The 13,882-nt window shown below is 46.2% G+C and overlaps 1 protein-coding gene across 1 annotated transcript; it reads right to left on the reverse strand.

Moving 5' to 3' along the window:
- Positions 1–3,271: 3,271 nt before the first annotated feature.
- On the reverse strand, positions 3,272–11,522 carry LOC116519113 (protein PML-like). The gene is made up of 8 exons (XM_032232812.1): positions 11,038–11,522; positions 9,465–9,940; positions 7,713–8,290; positions 6,568–6,605; positions 6,225–6,450; positions 5,499–5,569; positions 4,682–4,814; positions 3,272–4,004 (listed from the first exon to the last, which is right to left on the reverse strand). The coding sequence occupies exons 1-8, from the start codon at positions 11,086–11,088 to the stop codon at positions 3,289–3,291; spliced, it is 2,289 nt and encodes a 762-aa protein (XP_032088703.1). The 5' UTR covers positions 11,089–11,522; the 3' UTR covers positions 3,272–3,288.
- Positions 11,523–13,882: the final 2,360 nt, after the last annotated feature.

Here is a 13,882-nt window from a genome sequence, read left to right on the forward strand (position 1 = left end):
GGAAGAAATGCCCTTCTGGGTTCAGTTTCCAAATGGGGGAAAAAGACACTGGAAACCTGGAGGCTGCTTGGAAAGATGGTTTAATGGTGGACAGGATCACATGGCTTGAGCTGCTGAACAGAAAATGGGGGAAATCCCATGCTTCCAGATGTTGGGTGAAGAAGAAAAAAAGAGACACAGAGGTGCTGAAAGTCCCTGGTTTTCTGCCCTCTCTGGCCTTTGATGTTGATCTTGTATTCTGATTGGTTGTCAGACTCCCATGGGACCATGCAGGGGCAACTTCTAGGTTGCGTTTTGAGTCCCAAGTTTGGTTGAGCATCGCTTCTTCCCAGGTGCCCTGTGGTTAGATGGGTAAAGGGCTAATACTATCATGCCTTAATCCCATCGCCCTGGAGCTGAAGTGGAGGAGATCTTTGTTATGTAGAATAGACTGGCTCAGGCACTTTAATGGCCCATTGACAAAGGTGGGGGCTATTAGGAGTGAATCTGTTTCCTGCCTTAAAACATGTTTCTCCATTTCTGTTCCAGGGAAATATAATATTCCGCCTTTTTCAATATTAGGTTAAGGAAACCTGACTGCCTTCTCTCCCAAGTTCTGAGGTCAGGTGGAGAATTTGAACCCAGGTCTGGAGTGACCTTTGCTGTAGGCCAATGTCTGACTGAATGCAGTACAATAGTTAGTAATCAGCCGCTTTCGGATACTGAGGGTAAAATATTCCAGCGTTTCTGAGTAAATTGCATACAGTTTATCAGATAGGGACATTTTGCAGAATTAAATTTATCTTTTCTTTGTTTAGTAACTGTATAAAAAAATAAGTTTGTCATGCTTGGAAGCCAACATTCATATATACTCCTAGCTTACTACTAGGCAGACATTCTGACTAGCTCAAAAGAATCTTAACATTAACTATGTGTGAGCTCATCCACTCCTGGGTCTGACAAGGTTAATCCTTGTTGGAATTAGAAATCCCCTACCTTCTGGGCTGGGTTCACAACATACAAAGCTACAAATAAACTATCATGGCTTGATGCGGTATCCCTATGTGGATGTTGTCCCCAAACCATGGTAAAACAAGGTGATATTTGTAGGCAAGGCAAACAGATTTCATCTTAAAGCAGTGTTTCCCAAACTTGGGACTTTGAAAATGTCTGGCCCTCAACTCCCAGAATTCCCTAGCCAGCATCCCTGGCTGGGGAATTCTGGGAAATGAAGTCCAGGCTTCTTCAAGTTGCTAAAATTGGGAAGCGCTGCCTTAAAGATAGTTGCATTCTGCAAGGATGGCATTCTGGCTTTGCCATTTTCTAATCAAGATGTCTGTGTGTGTGTGTTGTACATGTGTGTGACACTCAGTCGCCTAAGAGAGAAACCGCTGGTTATGGTTTCAGAATCCACGCAGGAGGAGAATGCCTGCAGGTAGAGAAAAGGAATATCAGGTGCAATACCAAGTTTCAGTGGGAATGAGAAGAGAAACTCAAAAGATAAAATAGCTTTATTGTTTTGCCTTTATGGTAGAAAAAGGAGCATCTGTTGAAGCATCGGTTCTAAATCTCACATTTTTCAATATGTAATTTTGTGGATAGAAGCAGGACCTCAAATCCTTAAGATTATCTGACCTCAAAAAAACAACAGCCAGATACTTAAGGTTTCCAAGTGACCAACTGGGCGTTGGGAGGTGAAAACGGTTCATCAGAAGCAAAACTAATCTTGGATTTCATGTAGGAAATTGTTAATACAATAACTTTATTGCAACTTCTAATATTGTTGTTGCCTTTAACCTATATGTAGGAAATATGATTTCCTGGGTTGAAAGACATACAAACTGGAAAGAAACAACACGTGTGACATAACAGGTACTGCTAACTATGACTTCTAGTCTTACTTCTCATTGACTAGAGTTTTTTTTTGCAGCGGCTAGTAGTTGAAGTTCACCCAACTACAACTGAAGACGTTCTAAAACACTAGCTGAGTTTTCATGGTGGACATTCAGATTTCATATCATCAATTAAAAGAAGGATTAGGGGAGACACGATAGCAGTCTTGCAATATTTGAGGGGCTGCCACAGAGAAGAGGGAAGAGGGAAACTATTCTCCAAAGCACCTGAGGGCAGGACAAGAAGCAATGGGTGGAAACTAATCAAGGAGAGAAGCAACTTAGAGCTAAGGAGAAATTTCATGACAGTGAGAACAATTAATCAGTGGAACAACTTGTCTCCAGAAGTTGTGAATGCTCCAACACTTGAAGTTTTAAAGAAGATGTTGGATAACCATTTGTCTGGTGTAGGGTTTCCTGCCTAAGCAGGGGGTTGGGCTAGAAGACCTCCAAGGTCCCTTCCAACCCTACTCTATTGTAATCATTTCACGTATATGAGCAAAGAGTTCCTTGAGAGATACCAAAATGGACTGAGAAAAACTTTGGGGTTGGATTTTGAACCATTGCCTCAAGCCATAATGCGGTCAGCACAAAGTTGTGGTACATAAATCAAGGCTCATGGCTTCACATAATGTACAAGCCTCACCATCTGTGGTTGATTCCATAAAGCACTTTGATGTAGTCTATGAGAACTCAGTCATGCTCCCATGAAATGTCAGAAGACCTTGGCCAGGTATACCACCCAAGCCTGTGTGGTTTCACTTCAGAAGTCGTCCCTTGTGTTCCCAGAAGGGTCATTTTATGTTGTGGCCCACTAGCAGAGCTGGTGGAAGACTCAGGCAGTAAGGCGGTTGGGGAGGAACCTGGGCCAGTCCTGGAGTCCGGAGAAGGCTCTGACAAGGGCTCTGTGTCTGAGGGGGCCAGGGCCGTTTGACAGTTATCAGCTGCCTTCAGAGTCAGATATCAGTGGGGCAGATGAACAGCTGGAGCCTGTTCCCGATGTGTGCATGAGCAGAGCTGCCAGGAGAACAGCTAAGGAACAAGGACCGACTTGGGAGTAAAGGAACAGGTGGATGGTGAATGGCCCCTCCCAGAAGAAATAAAGAGGAGTGAAAGGGGAGTTTGCAGGAGACAATTGGTCCAATTCATGAGGGTGAAGATCTGTTCCTGATTTCTTGCCAAGGAATTGCTGCTACAGCTTGGAGTTTGGAAGATATCGGCCTGGCAGCTCTTCAAGCCTGATAAAAGGCCTGTAGTTGTGAAATCTCATGAAAGACTGTTGGCCGGGACTTTGTTGGAGAGGAATTCCCTTTAACCTAAATAGAAGAGGTTTTATCGGGACGAGGAGGAGTCGGCTTCATGATCTCGGGAGGCCTCGGTGAGGAGATTTTAACTCCACTATAAGGAAGAGTGTTCCTTAACGAATCTCTGGAAGGAAAGAACTTTGAAAGGACGATGGGAGGTTTTCGAAATACTTGCGGATCTTGCTCAAGCGTTGAATTTTTTTCTCCCCGATCCGCAGCCTGGAGTTCAAGCACCTGCACAGTTTCTTCAGCCCTTTCTCGGGGTCGCTTTGATAGATGGACTGAAGGGTGAGAAGGGAGATATTGTGCAGAGCCAAAGTCTGCACCGAGGGCATGGAGAGGACTTTCTCCCGCAGGAGAGGCTGAAGTGAGGCGTAACATCTGAAGCTGGAGCAGGCGATGAGAGGCCTTCTCTGGAACAGGTTGTTAATTTCAAAGATGGTACAGAGGTCCTTGAGAGTCTTGGCGCAGTCATCCGCCTTGGTGCTGTCCAACTGTCCCCACAGATATATCTTGTCCAGATTCTTCAGTGAATAATTAGAGATTTCTGGGAACTTCTCTCTGATGAGGGGCAAAGCATCCAAGAAACCAAAGATGGATGCCTCGAACTGCTCTTCTTTGTTGATCTTCTGAAGGGCATCAAGCAGGGCAGGGAGGTCCATGGACCACAGGTTGTATCCCACCAAAATGGGCCTCTGGAGGCTGCTGAGATACTTCAGGAACTCATCCATGCCGGCCACAAGGTCCCTTGTGGCGTCCAGGCAGGAAATCGTGACTCTGAAAATGGTGGTGTCCTCTCCGAGGGCGACCAGGTGAAGGATATTTCCTGCTGCATTGAAAAGAGAGACATCATTGGTCTAGGTTGAGGGATGAAAGCGATGGACCTTAACACGTTTCTCATACTTAACAAGAATACAGGTAGCCCTCAACTTACAACAGTTCATTTAGTGATGGTTTGAACTGACAATGGTCATACGATTCCCATGGTCACGTGAGATACATTTGGACGCTTGACAACCAGTTTATATTTAGGACAATTTGCAGTGTCCCCGGGATAAAGTGAGCTGCAGTGGCACAGTGGGATTCAGCAGGTTCTGACCAGTTCTGGAGAACCGTTAATGGGAATTTTGAGTTGTTCGGAGAACCTGTAAATAACACCTCTGGCTGGCCCTGCCCACATCTATTCTCTGCCTCCCAAGTCCCAGCTGACCCAGAGGGAATGGGGATTTTGCAGTATCCTTCCCCTTCCACGACCACCAAGGCATGCCACGCCCACCAAGCCACACCCACAGAACCGGTAGTAAAAATATTTGAATTTCACCACTGCCTGCAAGGCTATGGGCCTTAGTGCCACTCTTGTCAGGGGTGATGGTGTCCCTCATGCTTTGTGGTTTCAGGTCATCCTATGAAACAGAAGGCTGAGTTGGCCTACTTCAGGCAAGGTGGCCACACTTGGCTCCCAGGATAGATATGCTCACCAATATCTTGGAGATCAAGGCCACTTACACAGAGACTTGAGGTCAAAGAATATGATCCTGGACTGTGAGCTGACATCTTCCGTTTGACATAATGGATACTTCATAGGACTTTTCTGGTCACCGGGTGATGTAAGGTTGATGTCCAGGGGAAGGATCGACATCTACAAAGAAGATGAACAATCAACGTTATGCTCTGGAGATCCAGAACTATTTGACTTGTCCCCTCAATCATGATTTTTTGGGGGGGGGTAAAATGTGGTAGAACTGAATCATGAAGCTCAACTGTTAAGGCAACAATGTTGTTAACTAACAGACATATTGCAGTAAATAAATTGTAGTTGAGATCAGTGGTGGGATTCAGATTGTTTTCAGATTGGCTTGGTGGGCATGGCATGGCTTGGTGGGCATGGCAGGGGAAGGATACTGCAAAATCCCCATTCCCTCCGGATCAGCTGGGACTCGGGAGGCAGAGAATAGATGGGGTCGGGGCCAGTCAGAGGTGGTATTTACTGATTTTACAAACTACTCAAAATTTTCGCTACCGGTTCTCCAGAACTGGTCAGAACTTGCTGAATACCACCTCTGGTTGAGATCCTCCTTTGATGACAAGAAATCACGTGAAACGGGCTAAATACTCTGTTTTCTCCGTGTTAGACCTGGTCAACAGAGATATTGCTGTCCCAGACAATGCAGTGAAAGGAGGATCCGTGAATCGTTTCTTGAGGTGGCATAGATAGATGTCCTCAAATTTATTGGTCTACAAATCATTGTACCTCTTGGGGCAGAAACTCATGAAGAGAATGCCAAGGAGATGGCATTCTGGAACTAGATGAATATGGACTCACCTCAGCTTCATCATCATCATCATCATCAGTGGATTCTTCTTCTGAAGAAATGTTCATCAAACAGTTATCTTCTGTCAAAGAAACGACATGTGTTAAGGAATAGCCGTAATGAAATCACAATGAAAAGCTACTTCTTGGATAATGTTCCATTAACAGCATCAATCACGACATCTATGTGTAGTTACCACGTAGATAAACCTTCTCCAGGAGGTTCCTAACTTTCAGGCATTCTAACCGGGGCCCCATTGGTCCTGTAATTGGGTTTATTCAGTGGTGGGATTCAAATAATTTAACAACTGGGGGGGGACACACACAAACAATCTGCTACTTGCAAGTTTGATAAGGCTTTTGATAAAGTTAACTCTTCCTTTAAATAATCAAAATTGAACAATGGGGTGATGAGTTACACAAATAATCTGCTACTTGCAATTTTGATAAGGCTTTTGATAAGGTTAAATTGAACAATGGGGGGATGAGTCACACAAATAATCTGCTACTTGCAATTTTGATAAGGCTTTTGATAAGGTCAACTCTTCCTTTAAATAATCAAAAGGCCTTTTCATCAATCATCATCCTTGTGGCAGCATTTTTCTCTGGGCCTTCCTTGGGATGAACCTCACACAGAAAAACTGCCCTTCATACCTCCAAAAATAGGATCTCTTTTATGCAGAGAATTTTAAGGGTCTCTTGAAATTTCAAGATGAGGTGTCCTGAATGTAACACTACCTTGATCAGGTGAATGTAAATAGTTAGGAGCAATCTGTAGAGTGTCATCAAGGGATTGTCTGAGGCGTTCTTGACTTGCTGGGACATAAGAACCTCCAGTGGCTCCATAACTGGTCCCTGCTTCCTCATCATTTAACAGCTCAATTTTGACCATTTTGGGATGGTGCTCGGTGTTCGTTTCCTGCTCAATGCATTCCCTTTTTCCCAATAATCTTCTAAAACTGTTCTAAAAGGAAAACAAAACAAAATGATGATATTTCAGTAGTGAGCGGTGTATCTTGGATACAGGTAGTCGTTGTATCCTTCGTCTGTATATATTGGATATCTGTTGACGTCATCTCACCTCCTTAGGCTTAGTTTGGGGTTTAGCGGGAACAGCTTCTATAGAAGGTACAAAACAAAAGGATTAGAAAACAGGGCAAGAGGGTAAAGACGCAGTCATTAAAAAATATAATCCTACAGTTTTTTGCTGGCAATTCTTTCAGAAAGCTATGTGTTTGGGACCTTGGAAAGAGCAATAATAGATTAAATACAGCCACAATTATTAAAGTAGTTCCATGCCACTCCAACCGGGGTGACTTTAAGACTGGTGGAATTCCTCCGGCAGCCATGCATGGAATTCTGGGTGTTGAAGTCCACCAGTCTTAAAGTTACCACACTTGGGATACTCCTGGGCTAGAGGACTGTCATGGAACAACTTTAATAATTTGTGGACTTCAACTCCCAGAATTCCATGCATGGCTGCCGGAGGAATTCTGGGAATTGAAGTCTTAAGGTTGCCAACTATGGAGAGCCCTGCTTTAGCTTCTTAAAAGGCACTGTTAACGCTGGCCTCTGGTGTTGGCTTCGTAACTCCAGATCCTCTGGGAAACAACTGGTTGCCTAAGATCGGTCTACTACTCAGATGAGCCTTAGCCTCTGTGGTTTTATTGATTTATTTACAGATTTATATTTCATATTTTTAAACCGCCCCCTAACTCTCTCAAAAGTTTTAAAATTGTAGAAACCACGTGAAGGAACCTTCGACTTGCCACCATTCAGTTAACGAAGATTGGAAGTCACAGAAAAAATGACTTATGACCCGTCCTTGAAGTTACGACCATTTGCACCATTCCCACACTCACGTGGCTGTAATTTGGGTGCTTGGAAACCAATCTGCATTTATGGCAGTTTTCAGCCACATCCTGCGGTCCACAGCCACAAATGCAATTTGTGTCTTTCCTAGTTTATTCATTTATTATGAAATGTATTTGCCGCCCATCTCATGCCCAACAACTCTGGGTGGCTTATAATACAGCTGGCTTCTGACAAGCGAATGGGGGAAGCCGGATTCATTTTAACAACCGCAGGAGCCACTTAATGACCGTGGTAGAAATGATCCTAAATTGGGTCCATTTCCCTGACGACTGGCTTAATAACGGCGCTTAGTGACGGAAATTCCAATTGTTATTAATGGAGGACTACCTGCACATCTTTGCAAAACCTTACCGTTGTCTTTTGTCATTCTTTCAAGCAAATTTTGGAGTTGGCTCTTGATATCTACGAAGTTCCTCACTTCGATTCCTTCTACCGTAGAGGGCTGCTTCTTTCTGAGCTCTATCATGGACTTTTTCAGGAAAGGATGCATCTCCAACACCTCCTGGCCAGAAGCATAGAGATGCAACTTCTCCACCAATGTCTGGCTGGATGTGATTCTCTGGACCACGCCGTCCATCTCCTGCAGCTTCTTCTTCACGTCTTGGACCTGGTGGTTATGATGGGCCTCTACCTCTGCTAAGAATCTTTCGCCCTTGGCTCGCAACATCTGGATCATCTCCTCTATCTTCTGCTGGATCAGTTCTTGTGTCTCATTCCTCATCTGCTCCATGTTTTTCACCAGATCCTCAAGGTCGCTGGAGGTCTTGTCGTAGACGTTCTTCTTCTCCTTCAGCTCCGTGCTCATGTTCTGCAATTCGCTCTGCCTGGACTGAATTTCCTGGCTGATGTCGCAATGTTGACCCATGTGCTTGCTGTCCAGTAGGGCGCAAATAGCACACATGGATTGATTGCACTGCCTGCAGTAGAGGCTGGGGAAACAAGAAAGGCAAAGCTTACGTTTTTTAGTTGGAACTGCTGTCCATACCTGATCACTTCATGGACCTCAGAACTGGGTCTTTAGCACTCCTTCAGGTCATGTTAAGACACCTGAGCATCTTCAAGCATGTCACAAATCACATTCAGGAGGACAAGAACATTACCTGTTGAGTAACATCTGAAACTACTAGATTAAAACTATGGAGGAAGTACACTATTTATCATGAAGTTTGGAAGAAATGTCTTTTTCGGAAACAGGAAACAGATGGAGAACAGAAGGGATTTAGGGCTCTCTCTGTTTGAGGCCCCCAAGCAAAGATTGACCTAGTGAAATCCAACAAGACTTACATAAGAAAATATCAAAATGTAAATATACAGGTGGAAGAATGATCTGAATTGACATATGTTAAATAACAATTATAAGAATGTACATTTAAGAATGAATTTGAAAGGGAAAATAAAAAACTTTTTTTAAAAAAATCCAACAAGACTCAAACAATTGTCCCAAAATATCCAGATTCACGATTGCCCAAGCTATCTGTTGCTTTGAGTACGGGACTTACACTGGATTAAAACTATGGAGGAAATAAACCATCAATATTAAGAGAAGCCTCTTCACAGAACAGATAGGTAGAATAACGATAGAATAATTGTCGCTCAGGGTTGAACTGTGGGATCCTTAATACTCCCTTGAGCTTGGAGCTCAGGACACCAAGGAACCCAAGGTCAGAGAAGGACCAAGAATTCCACGGAGAATTGAATATGAAGTGGGATTCAGGGACTTCTCTGCCTGTTCTCCAAACAAAGATTGCCCTAGTTAAAACTAGCTAGAGATACCCAACACACAGCTAGAACAATTGTCCCTAAAGACCTATCCAGATTCGTGGTTGTCCAAGCTAAGGTGCTTCCATCATGAGAAATTGGAGACTCATCTGCAAGAATGGCACTTCTCTTCTTCCCATCATATTGTTCGATTTTAGCTAGTTAGTTCAAAACGTTTCTACACTTTGCTCCAGATGTCTATTGGAGCAACAAACTTCACTGCTTCTTGCCCCAGATTCGAAAACCATCAATTTCTGGACGGGTTGGAAAGCCAGGCAGTGGCTAACATGGTGGTGGCTTAGAAGAGTTTTCTGCTTGAGCATGAAGCAGAGACGGACAACCTACCTTAGCATTTGGGTATTGTGCCCCGCCTTGGAACAAAAGATGGGTTTTCTGATGGTTGAGAGGAAGTCTTTGCAAGATTCTGTCTGGAATTCCTTCAGCGGTCTGGCTTCGTGACTGTATTGCTTCAGGTATCTCTGGTGGCTTTGGAAACAGAAGAGGCAGAGGAAGTCCTGGCAGGTAGAACACCAAAACTTGGCCTCTTTCTTACAGCTGTCGCAAACCAAATCTTTGCTCCCAGTGACCTTCTGGTAGAGGCCGAGCTTGTTTTGGAGGTTGGCGAAGAAAACGTTGTCCAGTTTCTCGGGGCTCTCTGCCAGGTGGAAGTATGGCGTCCCGCAGATGACGCAGACATCGGCCGCTTCGTTTTCTTCAAGGCACTGGGAGCAGAGATTGTGAAGGCAGGGCAGGAGTTTGGGGCAGGGCACCTCCAAGTGGCATCTGTCACATAGGAGGAACTGGAACTCCTGGTTCATCGCCTGTCAAAGGGGGAGATCTCAGTTAATCCAACAGAAGAATGCAACTGGAAAGTAATGAAATATGAGCAGGACGTCAGATGCTGCTACCTGGGACATGTGGAAAGTTGGGTGTGGCGGAGGACTTAGAAGGAGGAGGAAGTCAACCGCAAACGAAAAGCAAACAAGGGGACCTAACAATGCCACAGGGAGTTCGTTTCCTTGTTTGGTTTCCTTCCAACGCTGTTGATTCTCCGTTGGGTAGAAAAATCTAAACCAGGGATGGCGAACCTTTTCCTTACTGTGTGCCAAAATTGCGCCTGCACGCTGCCCACTCTATCTCCCCTCCCTTCACCACCATACCCACGCATGCACGAGAGACACTTCCTCACGCTCCGGAGGCATTCCTGAAGACTGGGGAGGGAGGAAAACGGCCTCCCCTGGCCCCACGAAGGCCCTCCGGAAGCCAGAAATGGATTGTTCCAGAACTTCCGCTTGGCCCTTTGGGGCCATTCTTTGCCCTCCCCAGCCTCCGGAGTCTTTCCTGAAGCCTGGGAAGGGTGAATACATCTTACATCTATCTATGTATTCCTTTTGTAACTATTATTCTGTGCTATTCTTTATATAAAACACATCTTACATTCCCTCCCCCTTATTAATTATCCGGTTTCAGGATTGTTTTCAGGGTTGACTCAGCCTTCCATCCTTCCGAGGTGGGTGAAATGAGGACCCGGATTGTTGTTGGGGGCAATATGCTGACTCTGTAAACCGCTTAGAGAGGGCTGAAAGCCCTATGAAGCGGTATATAAGTCTAACTGCTATTGCTATTCTAATGTCTTAATCTTTGCAAGCCCTTCTGAAGGGGGCAGCCCCCCCCCCCGGTGTTCTAAGGGCAAGCATCTCCCCTCTCCCTCCGCCCCCCCTGTAAAACTCTTAGATGGGACCAAACTGATGGAAAAGTGGGGGGCTTCTCCCCCACTCCCCCACCCCCAAACTGCAGGAAGTGTTCAGCATTGGAGAGGGCTAAGCCCCTGCTGTCTTTCTGCTCCGGGGTTGACAGCCCACCGCCCGCCCATCCCCTACCCCGCTTACTTTGCAACAAACCGACCCCCGAAGCTTACCGTCAACTGGAAAGCGGGCGCCTCTGGCTCCGAGGCGGCTTCTCCGGCCATCGCAGCTCCTTTGCAACTCCGGGCAGCCTTCTAACCCCGGAGGAAGGCGCGGTCTGCGAAGCTTTTAACTTTCGTTTTCCTGGCAACCCGCTTCTCGTCTTGCGAAAGGAGGCGGCGGGTGGCTCTCTCTTGCGCCCGCGGGCGCTCTTCTTTTGCACGCACCGCTGCCAGGAGGATTCAGACTTTCCCCCTGGGGGAGGACTCCCTTGGAACAGGGAAATCTTCCTGCTCGGGGGAGGGAGGCAGGGAGGGAGGGGAGAGGGATACTCCAGGGATAGTAGGCAGTTTATCAAAACTCAAAGGGAGGGGGGAGGTGGAAGGGAACGTGCCAACCTTTGATCTCCGGTAGTTTGTTTCTGAAATGGGAATTTTGTTGCAGCTTTGGAAATCAAATGGATTCTGGAAGAAAGGGAGGTGGGAGGAAAAAAGGGAGAAAGAGAGGGAAGGAAAGAGAGGGATGAAGGGGAAGGAAGGAGGGAAATGGAAGGAAGGGATGGTGGGAGAGAAGGGAGGGAAGGAGGGAAGAAAGGAAAGGAGGGAGAAGGAAGGGAGGAAGGGAAGGAGGAAAAAGGGAAAGAGAGGGAAGGAAGGAGGGGAAGGAAGGAAAGGAGAGGGAAGGAAGGAAGGAGGGAAAGAAGGAAGGAAGGTCCAGATCCTTCCACTGCCCTCTTTCCATGTACTTCTGGGATCTGCAATTCCAGTCCAAATTCAGAGCTCAAAGTCCTGGAGATGAAATGAATTCCCACTTTCTCCAAATCAAATTCATAACTGAAAAAAAGAGGACACATTTTAAATGGTTCCCCCCTGTAAACTTAAGAAGCCCTGGCGCACAAATTTTGGAAATAAGAAGTGATGTAACTTGTGTAAGACTTTTCCTTCCCCTTTGGTATAAAGTGTGGAACCCCTCCCCCCTTTTGAAGATGCTCAGTAGTGACAGACCTTTGGACCCCACTGTCTCTTTTCAAAAGGCGGCTGAATGGGGCAATCCAGGGTGTAGATGGGCTGGGAAAGACGGGGGGGGGCATAAAGTCTTCAGAAGTTTGCTGGGCTATTTCCATACCCCCTCCCCTCTCTCTCCACTCCCCCCCCCTTTCTCCAGCTGGTTGTCAGGGAAATGGATGCAGGAAGATGGAATTAAAAAAAAAACTAAGAACCGTCATTCAGTGAGGTGATGTTTCTTAGGGACAAGAAGAAATTAATGAAGGAGAGAAGCAACCTAGAACCAAGGAGGGATTTCAATGAACCAGTGGAACTCCCTGCCTCCAGAAGAAGTTGTGGGTGCTCCATCATTAGAGGTTTTTAAGAAGAGGCTGGACGCCACCACTTGTCTGAAATGATATATCCGTAGTGCTCGACTTACAACAGTTCATTTAGTGACCAAAGGTCAACGGGGAAGCCAGGGTTACTAACTCGCTTAACAGCCGTGGCAAGAAAGGTTGTAAAATGGGTCCAAAGTTTCTCACTTAACAACAGAAATGTTGGGCTCCATTGGGGTCTTAAGTCGAGGACTCCCTTTATAGGGCTTCCTGCTTGGGCGAGAGAGTTGGACTAGAAGACCTCCAAGATCCCTTCCAAGTCTTGTTATTCTGTCCTGTTCTGTGATTGGGGGGTGGGGAAGATTCAGATAAAGTAGATCTCTGTGCAGCCAGATCTCTCTTTCCCCTTTCACTCTCTCCCTCTTATCTCTCTCTCTCTCTCTCTGCCCCCTCTCTCTTTCTCTCTCTCTCATCTTTCCCACTGCCTTTCTCTCTCTCTCTCTCTTATTTCTCTCTCTGCCCCCTCTCTTATTTCTCTCTTATTTTTCTCTCTGCCCCTTTCTCTCTCTCTCATTTTTCTCTTATTTCTCTGCCCCTTTCTCGCTGTCTTATTTATCTGTCTGCCCTTTTCTCTCCCTCTCTTATTTCTCTGCCCTTTTCTCTCTCCCCCTCTAATCTTTCTCTCTGCCTTTCTCTTTCTTTCTCTCTCCCTCCCTTTCCCTCTCTTATTTCTCTCCCCCCGTTTCCCTCTCTCTTTTATTTCTCTCTGCCCCTCTCCTTCCCTCCCTCCCTCTCTCTTTCTTACCCCCCCCCCTGGATATACTAGCTGACTCTCTTCCCCCTTGCAAACCAAGGCTGCCACTTCCTGTTGACTCTCCTGCTGGAGGGGAGAAAACGAAAATTTCAGTTCTCCTCCTGCCGCCCAGAGAGGAACCGGAGCAGCGAGATTTCCCACCCTCCTTTGTCCAGCAGCTGCATCCTCTCAGCGCTTCCAAGGCCGGGAAGGCAGATGCCACCACCTACCCAGCCAAGCCCGCTTTCTTCTGTGGGAAGTTATCCAATTTATCCAATATCCGGTGAACTTTGTCCTGTTGTGGTACATAAATCAAGGCTCATGGCTTCACATAATGTACAAGCCTCACCATCTGTGGTTGATTCCATAAAGCACTTTTATGTAGTCTATGAGAACTCAGTCATGCTCCCATGAAATGTCAGAAGACCGTGGCCAGGTATACCATCCAAGCCTGTGTGGTTTCACTTCAGAAGAAGTCCCTTGTGTTCCCAGAAGAGTCATTTTATGTTGTGGCCCGCCAGCAGAGCTGATGGAAGACTCAGACAGTAAGGCGGTTGGGGAGGAACCTGGGCCAGTCCTGGAGTCCGGAGAAGGCTCTGACAAGGGCTCTGTGTCAGAGACGGGGAGGTGGCCAGGTCCGTTCTACAGTTATCAGCTGCCTTCAGAGTCAGATATCAGTGGGGCAGAAGAACAGTTGGAGCCTGTTCCCGATGTGTGCATGAGCAGGGCTGCCAGGAGAACAGCT

The sequence above is a fragment of the Thamnophis elegans genome, chromosome 16 (assembly GCF_009769535.1).
Source record: "Thamnophis elegans isolate rThaEle1 chromosome 16, rThaEle1.pri, whole genome shotgun sequence".
Taxonomy (NCBI): Eukaryota; Metazoa; Chordata; class Lepidosauria; order Squamata; family Colubridae; genus Thamnophis; species Thamnophis elegans.